Source organism: Dictyostelium purpureum, assembly GCF_000190715.1.
Source record: "Dictyostelium purpureum unplaced genomic scaffold DICPUscaffold_15, whole genome shotgun sequence".
NCBI classification, from domain to species: Eukaryota; Evosea; class Eumycetozoa; order Dictyosteliales; family Dictyosteliaceae; genus Dictyostelium; species Dictyostelium purpureum.
Genome location: NW_003519352.1, coordinates 26,889 through 49,291, shown reverse-complemented (window position 1 = coordinate 49,291; position 22,403 = coordinate 26,889). Strand labels below are relative to the sequence as shown.

At 26.6% G+C, this 22,403-nt stretch overlaps 7 protein-coding genes across 7 annotated transcripts; 4 read left to right on the top strand and 3 right to left on the bottom strand.

Moving 5' to 3' along the window:
* Positions 1-198: 198 nt before the first annotated feature.
* Positions 199-2,229, bottom strand: DICPUDRAFT_96518 (uncharacterized protein). The gene is made up of 7 exons (XM_003283834.1): positions 1,895-2,229; positions 1,705-1,815; positions 1,547-1,632; positions 935-1,391; positions 590-849; positions 496-510; positions 199-406 (listed from the first exon to the last, which is right to left on the bottom strand). The coding sequence occupies exons 1-7, from the start codon at positions 2,219-2,221 to the stop codon at positions 241-243; spliced, it is 1,422 nt and encodes a 473-aa protein (XP_003283882.1). The 5' UTR covers positions 2,222-2,229; the 3' UTR covers positions 199-240.
* A 963-nt stretch (positions 2,230-3,192) lies between these two features.
* Positions 3,193-5,852, top strand: DICPUDRAFT_45117 (uncharacterized protein). The gene is made up of 4 exons (XM_003283858.1): positions 3,193-3,733; positions 3,814-4,211; positions 4,291-4,441; positions 4,472-5,852. The coding sequence occupies exons 1-4, from the start codon at positions 3,241-3,243 to the stop codon at positions 5,704-5,706; spliced, it is 2,277 nt and encodes a 758-aa protein (XP_003283906.1). The 5' UTR covers positions 3,193-3,240; the 3' UTR covers positions 5,707-5,852.
* Positions 5,841-6,940, bottom strand: DICPUDRAFT_91200 (aquaporin). The gene has a single exon (XM_003283833.1). The coding sequence runs from the start codon at positions 6,781-6,783 to the stop codon at positions 5,944-5,946; it is 840 nt and encodes a 279-aa protein (XP_003283881.1). The 5' UTR covers positions 6,784-6,940; the 3' UTR covers positions 5,841-5,943.
* Positions 6,941-7,510: 570 nt separating this feature from the next.
* On the top strand, positions 7,511-10,174 carry DICPUDRAFT_52580 (uncharacterized protein). Its single transcript, XM_003283857.1, has 2 exons — positions 7,511-8,063; positions 8,153-10,174. The coding sequence occupies exons 1-2, from the start codon at positions 7,854-7,856 to the stop codon at positions 10,148-10,150; spliced, it is 2,208 nt and encodes a 735-aa protein (XP_003283905.1). The 5' UTR covers positions 7,511-7,853; the 3' UTR covers positions 10,151-10,174.
* Positions 10,175-10,725: 551 nt separating this feature from the next.
* Positions 10,726-12,157, bottom strand: DICPUDRAFT_74868 (cysteine desulfurase mitochondrial precursor; the record flags this gene model as incomplete). The annotated part of the gene is made up of 2 exons (XM_003283832.1): positions 10,726-11,778; positions 11,861-12,157. The coding sequence occupies 2 exons, from the start codon at positions 12,155-12,157 to the stop codon at positions 10,726-10,728; spliced, it is 1,350 nt and encodes a 449-aa protein (XP_003283880.1).
* A 679-nt stretch (positions 12,158-12,836) lies between these two features.
* Positions 12,837-18,578, top strand: DICPUDRAFT_147619 (uncharacterized protein; the record flags this gene model as incomplete). The annotated part of the gene is made up of 5 exons (XM_003283856.1): positions 12,837-13,010; positions 13,084-13,314; positions 13,388-13,961; positions 14,029-18,359; positions 18,426-18,578. The coding sequence occupies 5 exons, from the start codon at positions 12,837-12,839 to the stop codon at positions 18,576-18,578; spliced, it is 5,463 nt and encodes a 1,820-aa protein (XP_003283904.1).
* A 1,344-nt stretch (positions 18,579-19,922) lies between these two features.
* DICPUDRAFT_93552 (uncharacterized protein) lies at positions 19,923-22,027 on the top strand (the record flags this gene model as incomplete). Its single annotated transcript, XM_003283855.1, has 5 exons — positions 19,923-19,964; positions 20,036-20,360; positions 20,424-20,721; positions 20,791-21,213; positions 21,276-22,027. 5 exons carry the CDS (start codon positions 19,925-19,927, stop codon positions 21,642-21,644), a joined length of 1,455 nt encoding a protein of 484 aa, XP_003283903.1. The 3' UTR covers positions 21,645-22,027.
* Positions 22,028-22,403: the final 376 nt, after the last annotated feature.

Here is a 22,403-nt window from a genome sequence, read left to right as displayed (position 1 = left end):
TTTGTGATATCTTTTATTACAAATTGTAATGATAAATAATTTTTAAAAAAAGCGCACATAATTACAAAAAAAATTAAAAAAAATAATTAAAAAAAATGTTTTAATAAATACACAGGTCTTTATTTTTTAAGATTGTTTCTCAAAAAATAAAAATTTTTTTATATACCAAATTTTTGGTGATTAAAAACAAATGAAAATATTTAAATATAAAATAACTATAAAAATAATTTAAATTTTTATTTAAGCATTTTTGGCATGGGCATCTAAAAGGTAGACAACACAACTTAATAATTTTTTACCGAACTCAATATCTAAGAATTCGTTTGGACCATGAGCATTTGAAGCTGGACCTAAAAGACCAGTGATAACAAATTGAGCTTCTGGGAATTTTTCACCAAGCATACCCCTATAAATTTTTAAATAAAAAAATAATTAAAACGGTTAATAAACTATAGTAATAAAATAAAATAATAACCAATATCCTCTGGTACTTACATGAATGGAATTGTACTAAAAATTGTTTAAAAAATGAAATAAAATTAGTAAAATATAAAAAAAAAAATGTTTTTTTAAAACTTTTTTTACTTACCCGCCTTCACCCATGTAAACATGTGGTTTGCCAAAGAAAGCATTTGAGGCTTCACCAAGAGCAGTTTCTAACCATGGTTTAATAGCTGGTGAATCCCAACCGGTGGCACATTTGTCCATAGTGAAAGTAACTTCAGCACCATATGGTGGATTTGATTCTAAGATTTCTTTTAAGATCTTTTCAGCTTTACCAGATTGGAAAGATGGTGGAAGACGAATTGAAACTTTAACAGTGGTTTGGGTACGCATAACATTACCAGCCTATTATACAAAAAAAAAATTTATAAAATTAATACAATTTTTTAACAAATAAAAATAAAATTTCATAACAAATAAATGAACTTACATTTGAAGTGTGTGGGATACCATCAACACCAGTGATACAAAGAGTTGGTTTCCAAGTTTTGTTGATCATAAGTTGAGCAAGATCTTTGGTAACTGGTTGGGTATTTTTGTGCCAAGCAAATTCTTCATAGATAGTGTTGCCTAAAACTTCAGCACATTTATTAATTTGTTCAATACGGTATGATGGAATTTCAACATTGAGTTTAGTGTTGACTTCACCAGTTTGTTGGTTTTCAAGACGATCAAGAACTTGACGGAGAACACGGAATGATGATGGAACAATACCTGAAGCTGAACCACTGTGACAAGCTTCATCTAAAACTTTAACGGTGAGATTACCAGTTAAAACACCACGAAGTGATGAAGTCATCCATAATTGATCATAATTACCACAACCTGAATCTAAACAAACAACGAGTGATGGAGTTTGGATTTCCTTTTCGAATTTTTGAATATAACTATTTTTAAAAATATTCAAAATAAATTTAAAAAAATTAATAAATTTAATAATTGTTAAAAGTGTTATTTATTTATTGTTGTATTATTATTATTATTATTATTTTTATCTCCCCTCTATTATACTACAATCCTATAAAATAAATATTAAACTTACGCTGGTAAATGGACTGAACCTGATTCTTCTGAACCTTCAATGACAACAACATAACGATCATGTGGGATGTTTTGTTCTTGTAAAGCCTATATTATATTAAATACATTAATAAATAAATAAATAAATTTAAATAAAATAAATTTTTAATTAAAACTTACTTTAATGGCTAAAACTGAAGCAAAAGTTGAATAACCATCATCAGCACCACCACGACCATATAATTTGCCATTTCTAATAATAGCTTTGTATGGGTGTAAACCATCAGTCCACTATAATAAAATAATTTAAATTAGTAATTGGGTTGGGTTATAAAAAAATTTAAATATCAATATTAATATTAATACCCACTTGTTCGGTTAAAGGTGGTTGTTTGTCCATATGACCATAGAGAAGAACATTCTTGGCATCAGCTTTGGTGGCTTCGATGACCATTAAAATAATTGGTGATAAACCTTCAATCTTTTTAATTTCTGAAGTTAAACCTTTGATACCTTGAGCTAAGACCCAGTTGTTTAATAATTCAATGGCTTGTTCAGTTAAACCATTGGTGGCCCATTCAGCATCATATAATGGTGATTGATTTGGGATTTCAATGTATTTTGATAAAGTTGGGATAATTTGTTCGTCCCAAGCTTTAGTACTGAAAGTTTTAATTTGTTCGAGATTTAATGACATTTTGAAATTAATAATGAAAGTGAAATGAATGGAAAAAAAAAAATTTATAAAAATTTGAAAAAAAAAATTAAAAAATTAAAAAAATAAAAATTAAAAAAAAAAAAATTGAAAAAAAAATAAATAAATATACACATATTTTCATTAATTTATAAATATATGCATGATGAATATATATTAATGTTTAATTTAAATTGATGTGTTTTTACTAAAAAAAATAAAAATTAAAATATAGAAATAAATATTTTTATTTTTATTTTTTTTAGTAAAAACACACAGGTACAAAAACAAAAGACAACCATAACCCTTTTTTATTTTTATTTTTTTTTGATCCTCTTTGGCTCTTTACTCTAAAATAAAATTATAAATAAAAACACACACAATCACAAGGAACCATGGGTTGATATTTTTAATTTGATTTTTTTTGTGCATATACACTCACCAGGTTTATTAAAAAAAATCTTAATAAATATTTTATTTTATTTTATATAATTACAATCAATTATCAAAAAAAACCTTCCAAAAAAAAAAAAGTTTTATTTTTTTTTTTTTTTATTATTTTTGATTTTATAAAAATTTTTTTTTTTTTTTTTTTGATTTTTTATTATTTTTTATTATTTTTTATTATTTTTTTTTTATAAATTATTTTGGATAATCGCGTGCAAAAAAAAAAAAAATATAATTGTTATTTTTGATAACATTATTATTACACTTTTTATAAATAAAAAAAAAAAAAAAGATAAAAAAAAAAAGTTAAATAAGTTATTATTTTGTTTTTTTATTTTTTTATTTTTATTTTTAAAAAACCACACACCCAATCACAAATCCCACACAAAGATAAAAAAAAATAAAAAATAACTCACATAATTTTAAAATACAATAACAGTTTTTATTTACATTTTATGCCTTTCATTTGACATTTTGTAATTTTTAATTTTGTTGTGTAATAAATAAGTCAATATAATATTATGGATAAGCCGTTGTTGTCATCAGATGACTACGAAGAGATTGGAGGCGTTCCAATGGAACCACCATTGAATGCAACACACCACGGTATAGCCATACCAATGGACGAGGAACATTCAAATCCAAGTAACAGCAGCATTATAGTAAATGATAATATAAATAATAGCTCCGGTATGGGAAACAATTATGAATACTATAACAGTGATTACAGCCTCAGTGGTAATAACAACAATGATAACAATAATAATAATAACAATAATAATACCAACAATGTTGATAAAAATTTTAAATCAACTGTTGATCATCAAATACCACAAAAGAAAAGAGTTAAGTCGCTTTATGTTGCACAAGTCGAAAAACCAATTACATTTGATGACTTGGGTATTTCAGACGATACAAATCCATCAGAGGTTAAGCATCAAATTCAAAACCATATGTTTGGCTTCAAACCATTTAAAAGTAAATTAACCAAAAGAAAACTTGAGGAGCGTTCACCAGAAGTACAGGTTTTATATAATGACTCTCCAGATCAACCACAAAAACAAGAAAGTAAGTAAACACAATAACATAACATCAACACCATTCTTTTAATACCACCTATTAACATTAATTTTTTTAAAAAAAATTAGGTATACCCATTTTAATTGGAAATTATCTTTATTTTATATTATTTGGAGTATTTTTATTTGTAATATTTACCATTTGCAGTATATTTTGTTATATTACATACTTTGGTATACCATATGGTAGACTATTGTGGAATTTAAAGGGTTTTGTTTTGTGGCCATTCGGAAAATTTTTACAATTATCAAATAGACCAATTGGCAGAAGTAATGAAGAAAGAGAGCCTCTAAGTTATGGTGGTAGTGCTAAAAAAAGAAGGGCTATCGAAGTTAGAAAATTAACACTCTATAATTATATTGGTGCATTTATTTATTATGTTTTTATTATTCCAATACTTGTGATTTTTGAAACCATAGTGTTTTCATTATCATGGATGATAGTAGTTATGATTCCAACAGCAAAGGTAAATATTACATCAAAAATAATTAAATATGCTCTGTGAGGAAAAAACCTAACACTTTTTTTTTTATTTTTTTTTGTAGGTTCATTCAAAATTATTATTTAATTTATTAAAAAATCCATTGTTGTTAAGATCTGAAGAATATACTAGACCAGACTGTCAAATACTTTTATATCCAGTTGAAGCATTCAATTATTACTATTATAAATATACAGTTAATGGAATGAATGTTTGTTTAGTTAGTAAGTAAATCATACAAGCAGGCACATCATCGCAATGTTTTTTATTCTCAAATTTATTAACCCCCACTTTTTTTATTTTAGATTTACTACCATTTGTTATTATTTCATTAATTTTTGGTTTCTTTTTTGAAGAACAAGTTAATCCAATTGTTATTTTCGTTTGTTGCTTATTGTCAACAATTCCATTGTCATATTACAATGGTATGGCTATTGCAAGTTTATCCGCCCAAACATCATTCGCAATTGGTGCATTGATCAATGCTAGTTTTGGTTCAATTATTGAATTAATTCTTTACGTTGTATCAATTAATGGATCACAAGAAGAGGTTGCTAGATCTGCTTTAACAGGTGCATTATTAGGTTCTATGCTTTTAATTCCAGGTTTATCTATGATTGTCGGTGGTATTAAACATAAAGAGCAACGTTTCAATCCAGCTTTAATGGGTGTTAATACAATTTTATTAATGATTGCTGTTGTTGCTGCATTTGCCCCAACTTTATTCTACAAGATCTATGGTAGTTATGGTTTCAATTGTTCATCTTGTACTCAAAGTGGTGTCAATAGTACAATGTTAGATTGCTCAAGCTGTTCATTGGTTCAAAATAATTTAGATGATGATCCAATCTATACAACCAAAGCACGTACACTCATGTACATTTGTTCCGGTATTCTCCCATTAACCTATTTAATTGGTCTTTTATTCACCCTCAAAACCCACACACACATTCTTCATGGTCCAGTCGAAAAACCAAGTGGTCACCAAGTCGAATATGAATGGTCAAAAGTTCAATGTATTATCGTTTTATTGGTTTGTACAACCATGTTTGCCTTGGTCTCTGAAAGATTGGTCGACACTATCGATCCTGTAGTAAGTGCATTGGGCCTAACACACGAGTTCCTTGGTGTCACCATTTTGGGTATTATCCCGTCTGCGGCAGAGTACTTGAATGCTATTCAATTCTCCCTCAACAACAATATGCCGCTTGCACTTGAAATCGGTGCATCCGCTGCTGTCCAAATCACTCTCTTCCAAATGCCAGTTTTAGTTTTCATTTGCGCTGTTGTCAATCATCTCAGCAGTAATGGCTCGTTTACATTGATCTTCCCATTAATGGACTTTTTCGCAATCTTTTTTGGTGTCACTGTAATGAACTTGGTCTTTAACAATGGTAGAACTAACTACTTTATTGGTTCAACACTTGTTATTATCTATTTGGTTATTGTTTTTTGCTTCTTTTTTACTCCAAACGTATAGAGAAAAAAGAGCTGTTAACTCATATATCCACCATCCTTATTTAAAATTTTTTTAAAAATATATTATTTTTTTAAATCTTTTTTTTTTTTATAATGTTATAGATTATGTTAATTTAAAAATAAATAAATAAAAGTAAATTTAAAACTAAACAATTTATTATTAATTTGTTTTTTTTTTTATTTTGTTTTTTTTTTTTTAGTTTTTTAATTTTAGAAATTAAATAAAATTTTTTTTTTTTTAATAGAATGAACTGGCAGCAGTTGGATCAATTAATGGTTCAATATAACCTGGTCTTTCAATGACATCGAAACGTTCTTGTAAGAGACAACGATAAATAAATGCAGCCATGATAGCACCAACAATTGGACCTAACCAATAGATCCAATGATTTGACCAAACACCACTGATAATAGATGGACCTAAGACACGAACTGGATTAAGGGCACCACCGGTGAAATTGAAACCAATACCAACACCAATTAATAAAGCTAAACCAATGGCGAAAGGAGCTACTCTATTCATTCTTCTATCCCAAACATTGAATACTGAGGTACCCAATACAGTGAGACAGAGTATACAAGTTAGCATCATTTCAAGGAGGAAACCTTCACCAGTATTCATACCAGGAGCTAAATGTGGAACACCTAAATCTATTCTATAAACTGCTGGTAAACAACCATAGAGAATACCTGCACCAGCAATACACCCAACAACTTGAGCAGCAACATAACTAATGCTATCAATTAAACCTACTCTACCTGATAAGAGATTTGCTAATGTGACTGCTGGATTTAAATTACAACCTGAAACACCAGATACTGCCCAAATTAATGCTGCCAAAGCCATACCTTGTATGAAACATGCTAAAAGTGCTCTTGCTGCACTATCTCCAGCTACTGCCAAAGCAGAACAAACACTTCCACCACAGAAAAATACTAAATATAATGTACCAATAAACTCTGAAAAAAAACCTTTAAATGCTCTTACAGGTTTACTAATTGGTCTTCTATAGACCATTTTACTTGGATCCTTTAATGGATCATATGTTATAAATCTTAATGGAACTACCTTTACCATTTTAATTTCTTTTTAAAATATATTATTATAATTATATGTTTGTTTATATATCTTTTTTTTTTTTTTTTTTTCTTCGTTAACTATTATTATTACTATTGATTTTCTACAATATATAGTTGGGTAATGAATAAAGATATTAAAATTCAATATGAATTTGAAAATATAAATTAAATGAAATGAAAAATAAAATAAATTAAAAAATTATTATTTTGTAAACACCCCACTTTTTTTTCATTTTTTTTTTCATTTATTTCATACACACTAACCCACTAACACACTGTGGTTAATTGATTTCATTAATTATTCAAAAAAATATATCTATCTCATTTATTTTTTTAATGAAAATTTTATTTTATTCTTAAATTATATATAATATATATGATTTAATTAATTATTATAAAATTATTTTTTTAAGAAATTCATTAAAAAAAAAAAAAAATAAAAAAAAAAAATAATTTAGTTTCTGGTAATGATTTGATAGCTTTGATTAAATTTAGTTTGCCTTGTTGAAATAACATTTTTTGATTTTTATGATTTTTTTAAACGTTTTTTAATTACGAAAAAAAAATTATTATTTTCTTTTTGATTTCTTTTGTCCCAGTTAAAAATATATTTTTAATTTTTTTTTTTTTTATGAGCGATAAAATAAATTTTTTGTTTTTTTTTTTTTAAAATTTTTTTTTTTTAAATTTTTTAAAATTTTTTTTTTTTTTTTTACACCAACTCTCACACACACTTTCACTTTTACACACACAACCTATTTCTTTTATATTATCACATCTTTTTTTTTATTTGTTTTAATTTTTTAATTTATATTTTTCTTTTTTTTCCAAATCAATTTAATTAAATATATTATTTATATTTTTTAAATTTTTTCTATAAATAAATTTTAATTTTAAATTAGATAAATTATCTAATTCGGTTGGTTTCATACATACTTACATACATATACACACATATAAAACACAATAAACAAAACATAAAATATTATATAAAAACAGATAAACAAATACACACGCACACATATATTTATACACAGATATACAGATACAAATAAGTATTTTATTATTATGGGTGATCATTTAAAAAATACAAGAGAATGGATTATTCATTCAGCAAATAAAGGTGAAGAGGTAGAGGTTGAAAAAACCCATTTCTTCGCAGGCACAAATGATGAAGATCAAGAACAATTTTTATTTACAAAAGAGGAGTTAACCAATCCAAAAGAATTAGCAAAGGCTATGAAAGTTAAAATTCCACTTTATGTACCAATCATTAATGTATGTATCATCTCTAAAATGTAATCGATACACTTATATACATATTTTATTTTTACATATATATTAATAATTTATTATTTTCAATTCAGTGGATTAAATCATATTCAAAAGATGATTTGGTTGGTGATGTATTATCAGCCATTACAGTTGCCACTATGTTAGTACCACAAGGTTTAGCATATGGTGTTTTAGCAACTTTACCAGCAATTTATGGTTTATATTCAGGTTGGTTACCATTGGTTATATATTCATTTATGGGCAGCTGTAAACAATTAGCAGTTGGACCAGAAGCTTTATTATCAGTATTATTAGGTTCAATTTTAAATGGTATGAGTGAAGATCAGGTTGGAACTGATGCAGGACGTATTAGTGTTGCACATACATTAGCATTATTAGTTGGTATTGTAAGTTTTCTCTTTGGTGTATGCCAGTTTGGTTTTCTTGGGGGTATTTTATCAAGATGGGTTCTATCTGGTTTCATTAATGCTGTTGCTTTAATTATTGCAATTTCACAATTGGATGCTTTATTGGGTGTTGTCCCAGGTTCTCATTCAGGACATCATCCTGGTCCATATCAAAAGTTTTGGGACACAATTACAAATTTAAATGACGCCGATAAAGCTACTGTTATCATGTCAGCTGGTTGTTGTGCATTTTTAGTTGGTATGCGTTTCTTTAAACAACTTCTTATTAAGAAGTTTGGTTGGAAGAATGCAAAATACATTCCAGAGATTTTATTAACCGTTATTATCACAATTCTCGTCACTTGGTTATTTGGTTTACAAAAAGATGTAGATAAAGCCACTGGTCAACAAATTGGTAGTGGTATTAAAATTCTTTTAGATGTCGATGGTGGTTTCCCAACTCCAGATTTCCCATCATTCAAAACAAGTATTGTTCAAGAGTTATTACCACAAGCTTTTCTTATTGTTATTGTAGGTTTTGTAGAGGCAACTGCTGTCAGTAAAGGTTTAGCTACCAAGCACAACTATCAAATCAGTAGTAATCGTGAATTGGTTGCTTTTGGTACCGCAAATATTTTAGGTTCAATCTTTGGTTCATACCCAGTTTTCGCTTCAATTCCACGTACCTCAATTCAAGATATGGCTGGATCACGTACATGTTTAAGTGGTTTCATTACTTCATGTCTTTTATTAGTCACCTGTGTATTCTTAACCTCACTCTTTAAATATCTCCCATATTGCGCTATGGCTTCAATTATTTTTGTTGCTGCTTTTGGTCTTATCGAAGTACATGAAGCTAAATTCCTTTGGAAAACTCGTTCATGGGGTGATTTAATTCAATTTACAATTGCCCTTTTATCAACTTTTATTCTCGAAGTCGAACTTGGTATTCTTATTAGTGTTGGTATGTGTATTTTCTTGGTATTAAAACATTCAGCCTCACCACACGTTTACAGTGTTTTAGGTCGTGTTCCAGGTACAAATCGTTTCAAAGATGTTGCTAAATTCCCAGAAGCCGAACCAATTGAAGGTATTTTATTAATTCGTATTGATGAAGTCCTTTATTTTGCAAATATTGGTCAATTCAAACAATTATTATCTGAAATTGAAAGAATGATGGATAAATCATCTAGTGTCACTGGTAGTGGTAGTACTCCACTTCAATCCATCATTATTAATGTTGTCAATATCCCAGAGATGGATGCTAGTGCTCTTTTAACCATCGAAGAAATGGTAGAAGCTTATCATAAACGTAGTGTTAAAGTCGCTTTTGTTCAAGTTAGTGAAAAAATTAAAGATTCATTCAAGAAATCTGGTCTCTATGATATTGTTACCCCACAATATTTATTTGATAGCAATTACGAAGCTGTTACTTTCTTGGAACAAAATATTAATCAAAGTTTACACAGCTCTAGACAAGTTAACTTAAATATGCCAATCAATAGCGAATTCAACGGCGATGATGATGATAGTATCTCTCCATCACAAAAACCATTAAGAAATCAACAATTTATTAATGAATATAACGATGAAGATGTTGGTGGTGGAGGTGCAATCCTTAACGATAATCTCAAATTAGAAGATGACAGCGATCCAGATTCTGACGATTTTATCAGTAAATAATAATAGCGATCGTTTGCAAACCATAAAAAAAAAAAAAAAAAAAAAAAATTTTAAAATAATTATATAGTAATAACATAATAATATACCACAACAACACAAATATATACAAATTATTATTTTTTTTTTTTTCAGTAGTATTAAAAAGTTAATTATAAATATTTATTCCGTCTCGTCAAAATCATTTATAAATTTATAAATGATAGAAAAAAAAAAAAAAAAACAAAAAAAAAAAAGTAATAATAAAAAAAAGTAATCATGTATTTTTTAAATTGTAATATTTGTGTGAACATCACCTTTTTTTTTTTTTTTTTTTTTTATTTATAAAAAAAACTCTCCACAAATATTTTAACTTCAAATATTAATAAAAAAATAATATAGTTGAACCTAAGAATGATAAAATTGTTAAATAAAATTATATCATAAAAAAAAATAATTATTAATACCCAAATGTTTATTTAAATTTTACCCTTTTTATTTATCAATATTATTATTTATAAAAAAAATATATGTATATGTGTTTATATATTATAAAATAAAAAAAAAATATTTATATTGAAAAATGAAAATTTATTTATTTAGTGACCTTGATCCCATTCGATTGTCTTTAAATCGATACCTTCTTGCCACATTTCATAAAGTGGTGAGAGTTCACGAAGTCTTTCTACTTGAGTCTTTAAAAGTTCGATTGTATAATCTATTTCTTCTTCGGTAGTGAAACGGCCGATACCAAAACGGATGGAACTGTGTGCCATATCTTCTTCGACACCTAATGAACGAAGAACATAGGATGGTTCGAGTGAGGCAGATGTACAAGCACTACCACTACTGCATGCAATGTCTTTAATGGCCATTAAGAGAGATTCACCTTCGACAAATGAGAAAGAGATATTTAAGTTACCATAGTAACGCTTCTCTGGGTCACCGTTGATTTTAACTTCTGGTACATTTTCAGTGATACCCTTTAAAAGACGATCGTATAAATGTTTAATCCATTTACTGTCACGTTCCATTTCCTCTCTTGAGATTCTGCAAGCAGCACCTAAACCGACGGCTAATGTAGATGGGACTGTACCTGAACGAATACCTCTTTCTTGACCACCACCAGTTAAAATTGGTTCGATACGAACTCTTGGACGACGTCTAACAAAAAGGGCACCAACACCTTTTGGTCCATAGATTTTGTGTCCACTAATTGAAAGAAGATCAATATTCATTTCATTTACATTGATTGGGATTTTACCAACGGCTTGAGCTGCATCGGTGTGGAAGAAAACGCCTTTTGATTTACAAAGTTTACCAATCTCTTTAAGTGGTTGAATAACACCAATTTCATTATTAACTGCCATAATAGATACCAATGAGGTTTCTGGTGTAATTGTCTTTTCTAATAATTCTAAATCGATTAAACCATTTTCTTTTACTGGCATATATGTAACTTTAAAACCTTCCATTTCTAAATGTCTGCATGAATCTAAAATACACTTATGTTCTGTGACTGTGGTAATAATATGATTTTTCTTTTCTTTATAAAATCTTGCAACACCTTTAATAGCTGTATTACCTGACTCTGTAGCACCACTAGTAAATATAATTTCTTTTGAATCTGCACCAATAAGTTTGGCAACTTGCTATAGTAATATTAAAAAAAATAATGATTAGTATTCAATGTTACAAACCATGTAAAACCCAAATTGTATATTCTATACATACATCTCTAGCATCTTCGACTAAATCATTTGAGGTCCAACCATAGTCATGGGTTTTTGAGTGTGGATTACCATAGCTTTCAGTATAAAGTGATAACATTGAATCCAAAACTCTTGGATCAATTGGAGTGGTTGATTGCATATCTAAATAAATTGGTTTCTTTTCATCTGCTTTACTTTTGGTAGCTTGTCCAATTGTTGCAAATGATCTTCTTTGGGTAGATGCATAATTAAAAGCTGATTTACTATTATATTTTAAATAATTATTATTTTTAATTAGTTTTAAAATTGATCTATTCATTTTTTTATTTTCCTATTTATAAAATAACAATATATGTTTTTCGGATTATTAATCTATTTATATTTATTTTATTTATTTATTTAATTAATTAATTAATTAATTAATTTAAAAATGGAAAATGAAAATAAGAAAATAAAAAAATAAAAAAAAAAATGAAAGAAAAGTTTTTTTTTTTTAAAATTTTTTAAAAAATAAAAAATAAAATAAAAATAAAATAAAAAAAAAAAAAATAAAAAAAAAAAAAAAAGATTTTTATTACATTTTTTTTTAATTTTTCAAAACACCTAATTCCTTTTAAATCATAATTCTTTCTCATAGCCAAAAGGAAAAAGGCTTCTTTCCCACCACAATAAAACATATAAACAATCAAACACAAATTTAAGATCTTGTGAAAATTTTTAAAAAAATAATTTCAAATAAAGGTAAATAAATAAATATATTTTAAATCCCAGTTTTGATTTTTTTTTATTTTAATTTATTTTTTTAATTTTTATTTTTCTTTTTTTTTTTTTTTTTTTTTTTTTAATTTTTTTTTTTTAAAAATTTATCTTATCTCACTTTTTTTTTTATTAATAAATTTTTTTTTTATCATATGTTTTAGTTTACATAATATAGTAATCAATTATAATTTAATATTTTACATTCAATTTTGGATTAAAGAAATTCACACCACAAAATAATGACTATGAGTAATATTAGTGGTGGAAGTAACTCTTTACATCAAACACAACCTTCACATAATTACCACTCTCATCACCAACAACAACAACAGCAGCAACAACAACAACAGCAAACTAATACACAAGGAAGATTATCATACCATGATATCTTTGAAACTTCTCATGGAGATGTGGTATGTTGTTATTTTTAATTAATAAAATATTTCATGGCTTTGTATATAATATTAATATTTTTTTATAATTTAGTTTATAGTATCATCATTATCAACTAAAAAAGATACACAAATTGTTAGAATTGAGGGTAGATGTGGTATGTTGTTATTTGAAGGTATACCAGGAGTCGATATTTTCCCGTCACACAGACAAGCAGTATCATACTTAAAAAAGAAACATACATTAAAATCAAATATTAGAGTTTTAGCAATTTTGGGATACATCATATCAGAAAAATCATCACATTTATTAGTAGCAACAAAAGTATAAAAATTTATTATTTAAAAAAACATACATAAATGGTTATTAATATAGCTATAAAATTTTATTTCAATAGATTAGAAACGAAGGCGAGTTATTAGGTTGCTACCCCATTAATACAATTATCGAAACATCATGGATTAAAATCGATTTGTCATATTTATCATCTTATCAATCAAATGAGATTCAAAATGATGAGGCATGGACTACAACATTTGTTGAAGAAACTAATATAGATCCATCAGTATCATCATCAACAAGTGGAGCATTGCTGAATAATAATTCATTTTTAAATAGTTTTTCATCATCATCATCACCACCATCATCAAATGCAAATTACAATAATAGTAATAATAGTGATTTACCAACAACTGCAACTTCTTCAAATATAACATCAAATGACCCAACAGTTAAAGAGATTTTAAAAGATTTACAAACATTCCCATTCGATGGTACCCATTTTTATTGTGAAAATTATGATTTAACAAATTATTTCCCATCAAATTATAATACTACACCATTTCAATATTGCTCAGAATTTGCTTGGAATGAATGGATGAGAAAGCCATTTGAAAATGCCTCATTATCACATTTATGTGTTGTATTACTACAGGGTTATGTTTCAATTAAACCCTTATCAACTTTAAATGGTAAGTTATTATAATATTTATATTTTTTTTTTCTAATTTATATTTATTAACTTAATTTCATTATTAGCATCTATTGGATATATTATGAAAAGATCTAAGTTAAATCCAGGTACACATTTTTTTTCACCAGGTATCAACGAAAATGCAAGCCCAGCAAATGAATATGAAAACGAATTAATTATGTGGAAATATGAAGACCAACAGATAATAATATCATCACCAGATTCATCAAAAAATAATAATAATGCAAACAATAATAATACAGGTGTAAATAGTAAAGATTCAAAAGATGTAAATAATAGTGATAACAGTAATAATAGTGACGAAAAAAAACATAAAGAAGACGAGAAGCATGAAAATCATGATAATTCAAAAAAAGAAACAAATTTAAAAAATGAAAATATAGTTTTTAAGAGTGGCGATAAAGTTATAAAATGGACATCACATATATGGAGAAGAGGTACAGTACCATTATGGTGGAGAGCATTTTCAAAGAATCAAGGCAACGAAATTGAATTGTTTTTAAAGGATCGTGGTAAAGATAATCCAAATCCATTCGAAAAATCAGAAATTTACTATCAAAATCTATTAAATCGTTATCAAAAATTCTATGAATATAATAAAGACTCAAATCTAGCTGGTATACCCTCGATTCAATTGGTAGATTTATTAAAACAAGAAGGTGATAAGCAAGAGCTTATTCTATCTCAATTATATCAAAAGTGCTGTGAAAATGTTATCTCTTATTTAAATGTAGATTTACAAATTTATTCATTCGATTGGATTAATAGTTTAAAAAATAATAATGGCCACTTAACAAAAACTGTTCAAATGTTATGGGATTCAACAAAATCAGCATTGGATAATTCAGGTTTTTCCTCTGGTTTAATAAAGCCTTTTGATAGTAACAGCAATAGTAATAATAATAATAATAATATGTCATCACCATTTTTAAAAAATAGTGGTGGTATAAATAATAATAACCCAAACATTATTAGTCCATTGTTAAATCAAGTCAGTGGATTTAATAATTTAACAATAGCATCACCATCATTAACAAACAACAGTGGTGAGTTTAATAGTTCAGTGACACCACTATCTCCATCATCATTTTCAATAATAAATAACTCTACAACCTCAACTCCATCACAAGCTTTTACACCACAAAGTTCATTTTCACCATTAAATTCATATAATCAAACACCAACAGCATCAACATCAAATTTACCAACTACCCCACAATTAATATCATTATCATCAAGCTCAAATTTAAATAGCAATATAAATAACAATGAAAAGAAGTTATTATTTTTAAACTATAAGCCACAAAAAGAAATTATAAGATATAGTTGTTTAGATTCATTGGAACGTGTCAATATTGTATTATTTTTTAATTTTTTCCAAATCATTTCCAAGATGGGATCAGAGCTTGGTATTCAATCATTTGATGACATGATATCATTTGGCAGTTCAAGTTCGTTAGAGTTCATGCTAAGTAGCTTTAAAAATTTAAAAATATTTAATGCATTGGTCGAATTTTATGTTGCAAGTGCCGATATTTGTAGTATATTATATCATAACAATCCATCACCACCCTCACCAGTAATGAGAGAGCTCATTCAAGCAACTCCTGTAGCATCAACAAGTCATTTACTATCAAGCCAAAGAAAATATCAAAATAGTCATACAGATGAAAATCGTAGTTACCAGTATTTATTATTCTTGGGTAATTGCTTTGGTTTTAGTTCACGTTATTTCCCTTTTAACTCAAGTATTGGGAAAGATTTGTCGCCCTATTGGATATCAAGTGCACCATCGAGTTGTGTCAAGACATTACCAAGTTTATTATCAAGCTATTTAAATCCCTCCATTTTAATTCGAGACATTGATGATTTTTGTTGGATTTTTCCCAATGATACAGATTCTGTTGAAATGGTAATTTATCTTAGTCAGCCAAGCGTAGTTACCGAAATTTGCATCACTGTGGCCCATGGTACAAGCTCAGATAGTTTCCCACAGTTAATGGATATCCAAGTCGGTAATTATTTAAATGATTTAAACTTTGTACTTCAAGATATCGAAATTCCAAGATGCACAACTGGAACCAAGTTATGTTATATTTTATCAAATTCTCCATGGGATGCATATTCAAATCGTTTAAATAATAATATCCTTAGTGGTGGTATAACATTAGATAGATATTTTAACAGAATCGTAAAAATTATATTTAGTGGTAAACACAAACCATTAACTATCGGGAAAGTTGAAGTATTTGGTTATCATTCCAATAGTTATTTCAGTAATAATAATTCATTTAGTCTCAATATTAATCCAACCTATAGAAATTCTATCGATAAAAACAATAGCTCAAACTATACCCAGTTAATAAACAACGATATCTATCAATCAATGGAAAGAAAAAAACAACAACAAAAAAATACTCTTATTACCAATACATTCATAAACTATCAAATTGATAATTTATTGGTATTATTAAATAATAGTAATAATAGTAGTGGCAATGGTACTGGTAGCAGAGGCAATAGTAGAAGCAATAGTAAAAATAATAGTAAAAATAATAGTTTTAATGATATTTTATCGGTTATGAAAAAATATAAATCGGGTCAATCTTCTCCAACTACTTCACCAAACTCCTCAATTAACTTATCATCTCCAACAAAAGAAAAAGAAACCATTTTAATAAACGATCAACAACCTCAACAAGATGAATATACAGACCAGGAAGTAAATAGAAATAAGAAACTATTGGACTCACCAATCATAACCTCACCAGAAATTTTATCTTTAAAAAAACTATCAGATAAAGATGAAATTGTTCTTTATAATGATTATGGTGACGATAAAAAAGAGCAATCACAAAATCAAGACCAAAAAAATATTGAAACTATTCAGCTCAATTTAAATGACTCAAACTCACCTATTTCACAATATACATTTTTGGTTAAAAGAATTTTAAATTTAAATAATGAAGGAAAAACAATATCATTTTTAGAGGCATTGGAATTAGAATGTAAAAGAATTCAATTGAATATATCACCACAAGAAAGAGACTCTTTATTAAAATCACTATCAATATCTAGCAATTTACTAAATCCAGAAAGATTTATATTTGAAAGAGATGAAAAATTAGAGGTTACAGTGAGAAAGAATAGTAAATACAAATCTTCCATTTGCCAACGTCCACAATGTGGCAAGCCACTAGCGTTCTTGGATAAAATTAGACATCAACAATGCTCATATTGTTATAAAAGATTTTGCCCTGCTTGTGTTTCCCCTAATCAAATGAAGATCTTTGAATTTGAAAGTCCAAAACCAATTGCAATTTGTAATAGTTGTTCAATTTTGATTGTAAAGCAAGAAACACTATTCCAAAAAATTCAGAATGCAGATAGAAGTTTTTATTTATCAAAATCTAAATTCAAATTATCGTTTTATCAAAAAGTATTATTGGACCTTCATTTCAATCATAACAATGTAAATACAAATGTAAATAATTTATCATCTCTACCCAATAGCTACGAGTCTTTATCAGAAACCCTCACACCATTGGCAGAGTACCCCAAAGGAGGTATTTTAAAGTCGGTCCCAACCTGTTCTAGTTCGCCACCAATTGAATCTATACTATTGGCCCCAACTATACTACCATTGAATATGTTTTGGAAAGCTCCTCAAGATATAAATACCGTTGATATAGATATTGTTCTTTCATACGAGTCATTGGTTTATTCAATTTCAATTATTGTAGACTCTTTAGGTTATCACAACTACGACGTCCCACAAATTCATATTAAAGCTGGCAAAACTTTTACAAGTGAGGATCAATATCAAGATATTGGTGAATGGGTATTACATCCAAATGGCTGGAGTTCTAGTGATCCTAATCTAGTAATACAACCTCACTCTTGTGTATCATTTATCTTACCCCAACCAATTCATGCTCGTATTATTTCATTAAAGTTTACTCTACCTTCAATCCCAACATTTTTAAGTTTAGGTTCATTATCAATGCCAACTAAACCCCAAATCCATATTGGTAGAATAGCAGTTCATGGTGGTTATTCTGACTCTTTATCTGAAATTTCAACTTGGTCATTCTCTTCTTTGCCTCTTTCCTCTGAAGATAAAGATATATACGAGAATACTCTATATTCTTCATCTTTTATAGCACAAAAAAGAAATCCCTTAAAAACAAATATTACAATTAAATCACCCAAAACAATTCATATCACTTTAAACCAATCAAATATAAATTCAATTAGAGGTTTTAGTTTAATAATAACTCATAATGATTTAGATGGTGTTAAGTCTCAAATTAAAGGTATATCAATAAGTTATTATAGCACAAATCAAAAAAATGAACTATCTTGTGAACAACATGTAAGTAATTTTTTATTTTTTGAATTTTTGTTTATTTTATTAACTTTATATTCTTTTTTTTTACAGTTAACTCAAATTTTAGTACCAAAGTGCAGACAATCTTCCACACTATATTATGATTTCCCAGCACCATTGCCCACAAGTCATATATTATCTTTTGAATTTATTTCAAACTATGGTGGTAAAACTACATCAATACCCAAAGTAAATTTATTTTAAAAAAAAAAACTATTTATTAACCAAATTCAAAAAAATAAAAAGCAAAAAACAAATTAGATAATAATATTTATTTATTTAATTTATTTATTAAAAATACATTTAAAAAATGCGTTGTACAAAATATGGGAACCAAACAATTTTTTTATTTTTTTAAATTTAATATAAATAATTAACATAATTATATAGGTTTTAATAGAGAGAATGAGAATCTAGATACAGGTATTTTATTTTTGACTATGTGAAATAAACTTTAAAATATGTTTATGAATTTCATTTCTTAAAAATATATTATTCCAAACTATATATAATGATCTATAATAAATGGTTAAAAAGAGAAAACACCCGGTTCATGTTAAATTACTTTGAAATGTTGGTGACAAGTTCAAAAAACCCTTGAACTAAGTAAATTTCCACGATCAATTAGTTCACTAATTTTGGATTTAGGAATAAATTTTAACGAAACATTTCTAATGTCATCAAAATCCCTAGGTGAAAATATATGAGTGTGCATTTATTACTTGGTACTGTAAATAAAAAATAATAAATATGAATTTGGTTTGTAAACAAATTAAAAAAAAATAATAAAAATAAAAAAATTTTTTATATTTTTATTTAATTTTTTTTAACCACATTTTGAAGTTTACATATTTTATTAATTTTTTTATTCCAATTGAACAGTTAATTTTTTGTTGATTTGTAATTTTTTCATATTATTCATATGATGGTACAGAGACCTATATAATATAAAAAAGATGTTTAATATGATTAAATGATCATTTTGTTTGTGAATATGGTACCTCTATAAAAAAAGGAAAAAAGATAAAAATAGATAATTAAAATTAATTATAATAAAAAATAATTCTACATTTTTAATTATTATAAATATATTTATAATAACTAATCAGGTGTTTAGTGTAATTATTTTAATTTATTTTTTAACAAATTTAATTTTTTAAATGAATATTAATCAGTTTGTTTTTCAAATAATTTAAATATTTCTGATAGGGGTTAAGATCACTCTGTGGTTACATTAAAAAAAATTATTTTTGTTTTTTTTTTTGCACAAAAAAAAAAATAATGTTTAATGCCAATATGATGCTAGAATATTTATTTTATTTTAAATTAATTTATATATAAATTTGTAAAAACAAAGGTAGGTTTTTTTTTATTTTAATGTAAATTGGTATAAAAAGGAAATTTTTAAAATTAATGGGATGTTCCAATGAATCTTTTTATTTGTAAATCCCCCATTTTTTTTTTATTTTATTTTTTTTATAATTTTTTTTTTTTTTTTTTTTTTATATAAATCTGGAAAATTTTGTCAATAGTATTATCATTTATATACAATGTCTCTTTCTAATCAACAAATTACACGTCTACAAGATTGTAAGTAAATAATTGTTTTATTTATTATGTCAGGGAAATATTAAATAACAATTTTTTAAAATATTTTTTAGGTAGAGATAAATCAAAAAAAGTTTATGAAAACTATGATGAAAAACTTAAACTTTTTTTAGAGGAAAAATTACAAGAGTTGAAAAAAATAGATAGTTCCTTTACTACCTTTGATAATGAACAAATGAATAATGCAAAAATAGCTTTTCAAGAGATACAAGCTGAAAAGAGTGCCAAAGAACTTTATGGTGAATTTCCATTTCATGATTTATGGAAAATTTTGGGTATTGCATTATCAGCCGACCCATATGGTGTTGCACCAATTATCTTTGGTGCTCTAAACCTTCTTTTTGAAAAACTTGGTTTATTCAACAGCCAAGAGGTGTTGTAAGTACAATCAATTAAATTTTTAAAAGAGATAATTTATTAATAGTTTTTATGATAATTTAGTTTCAAACAAATCATGGAAGCAGTTGAAAAGCTCATTGATAAAAAACTAAGTGATGAAAGAAAAAGACAATGCATTATTAGATTCCAACAAATTCAAAAAACTGGTGATGATTATTATATTTTGGCTGAAGAGTATTTCAAAAGAAATGGTAATAAAAATGTAAATGATTCCTTAATATCAAATGAAATCAAATCAATGCCAAATGAAACCCTCTCATCATCTCTCCAAGTCCAGCTAATTCTATATCGTGATAAAATTACTGATGGTTTGATTTATTTTGAGGAAGAAAGTGAATTGGTATGTTTAGTAATTGTTTTTATATTTTAAATTTTTAAAAACTATTAATATTTTTTATTTTAAAATTAGATAAATACCATTGGGTTATATATTTTAACCGCTTCTCAATACCTATGTATTCAAAGAGATTGTGTGCTTTATGGTAAAGAATGGGGTTTCAGTGATTTTGATGTTAATGATGCTAGATCAAGAATCCATTCTTATACAATTGACTTTTATAAAACCATACTTAATGCTGGATGGAAACTTTCACGTCATGTTCATGGTGAAAATCTTTCACCAGTATATGGATACTATCGTCCACCCTATTTTGATGCTGCTACAGTATTCAGAAGTGCTGACTTCACCTATTTTCCAGTCAGAGCTTTTGACTACACTTCAACTCCTCCAAATATTATTGAAGTTGATGATTCCAAAGGATCACATTTATTTGGACTACCCCCTTCATTAGGTTGGAATACATTTACACATAGTTTGGCAGGTGGTTACCAGGTAATTATATTTTAATTTATAATATACGAAATTGATTCTTTATTAATTATTATTACATATAGGTCCTTTCAGCACAAAACATCTATTTACCATCAATATATGTAATTAAATTCCCCAGTGCAAAATCAAGAACATTCAAAATCAAATTCCATCATAGAATTTTTAATGAAGCTAATTGGACATTAGTTGCTGGAGCTGTAGTTGAAAACTTTGTTTTTAAAGAAGGTACTGAAACTGAAAAAAGAAATCCATTCTTTGTTTATCATGAAAACTATGATCATAATCCATCCTATGGTGTAAATGAAACAAAGGCAATAACAGTTTCCACTCAACAAGTTATGCTTACTTCAAATAGATCATACACTAGTGAAAAGGTAACTGGATATAAGGGTACATCAATTCTCTATTTAATCGAAATTATTTTTGATTAAATTTTCATTTTTTGTCCATAATTTTTGATTAAATTTTCTATAAAATTTCAAAATAAATGTTATATCAAATTTAAATGTTTAATTATTTTTAAAAATCATTTCATATCCATAAATAATTATATTAATTAATAATATAACCTTTGTGTGGGCAATATAGTTTAAAAAAAATTAAAAAAATTAAAAAAATTTTTTTTTTTTTTTTTGATTTATTTTTTTATATTTCTTAAAAATAATGGCATGGAGAAATGATAAATCATTTTCTGAAAAGATTACAAATTTTAGTCACCAATTTTTTGAAAAGAAATTAGCTAAAAAAGGTAAGCCCAATATTGAAAATAACGAATGGACAGTACTAGCAACAATTGTATTGGTAATTGACAATCCATCAAATAACAGCTATGAAATTAAACAAGTCATATCGTTAGGAACTGGAAATAGATGTCTAGGTAAATCATCACTATCAAACAAAGGTGATGTTTTAAATGACTCTCATGCAGAAATTATTTGTAAAAGAGCATTTCAAAGGTTTGTTTATTAAATTAACATAATCATAATAAAGAATAAAGTCACTAATAAAATATTTTACATCATTTAGATTTACATATAACGAAATTATCAAATTTATAAAATCAAATGAAAGTAGTATTATATATGATATTGAACTAAAAGAAAACATGTTACCTGAAATTAAATTAAAAAAAAATCATTCACTACATTTTTATGTTAATCAGACACCATGTAATTATTCATTATCAAAAT

Coding starts and splice junctions, on each gene's coding strand:
- DICPUDRAFT_96518 (XM_003283834.1), bottom strand. CDS start 2,221: ATGTCATTAAATCTCGAACAAATTAAAACTTTCAGTACTAAAGCTTGG. Junction 1,816..1,894: donor AACCACCTTTAACCGAACAA/GTGGGTATTAAT, acceptor ATTTTATTATAG/TGGACTGATGGTTTACACCC. Junction 850..934: donor GTATCCCACACACTTCAAAT/GTAAGTTCATTT, acceptor TTTGTATAATAG/GCTGGTAATGTTATGCGTAC.
- DICPUDRAFT_45117 (XM_003283858.1), top strand. CDS start 3,241: ATGGAACCACCATTGAATGCAACACACCACGGTATAGCCATACCAATG. Junction 4,212..4,290: donor TTATGATTCCAACAGCAAAG/GTAAATATTACA, acceptor TTTTTTTTGTAG/GTTCATTCAAAATTATTATT. Junction 4,442..4,471: donor AGTTAATGGAATGAATGTTT/GTTTAGTTAGTA, acceptor TCATACAAGCAG/GCACATCATCGCAATGTTTT.
- DICPUDRAFT_91200 (XM_003283833.1), bottom strand. CDS start 6,783: ATGGTAAAGGTAGTTCCATTAAGATTTATAACATATGATCCATTAAAG.
- DICPUDRAFT_52580 (XM_003283857.1), top strand. CDS start 7,854: ATGGGTGATCATTTAAAAAATACAAGAGAATGGATTATTCATTCAGCA. Junction 8,064..8,152: donor TTTATGTACCAATCATTAAT/GTATGTATCATC, acceptor TTTTCAATTCAG/TGGATTAAATCATATTCAAA.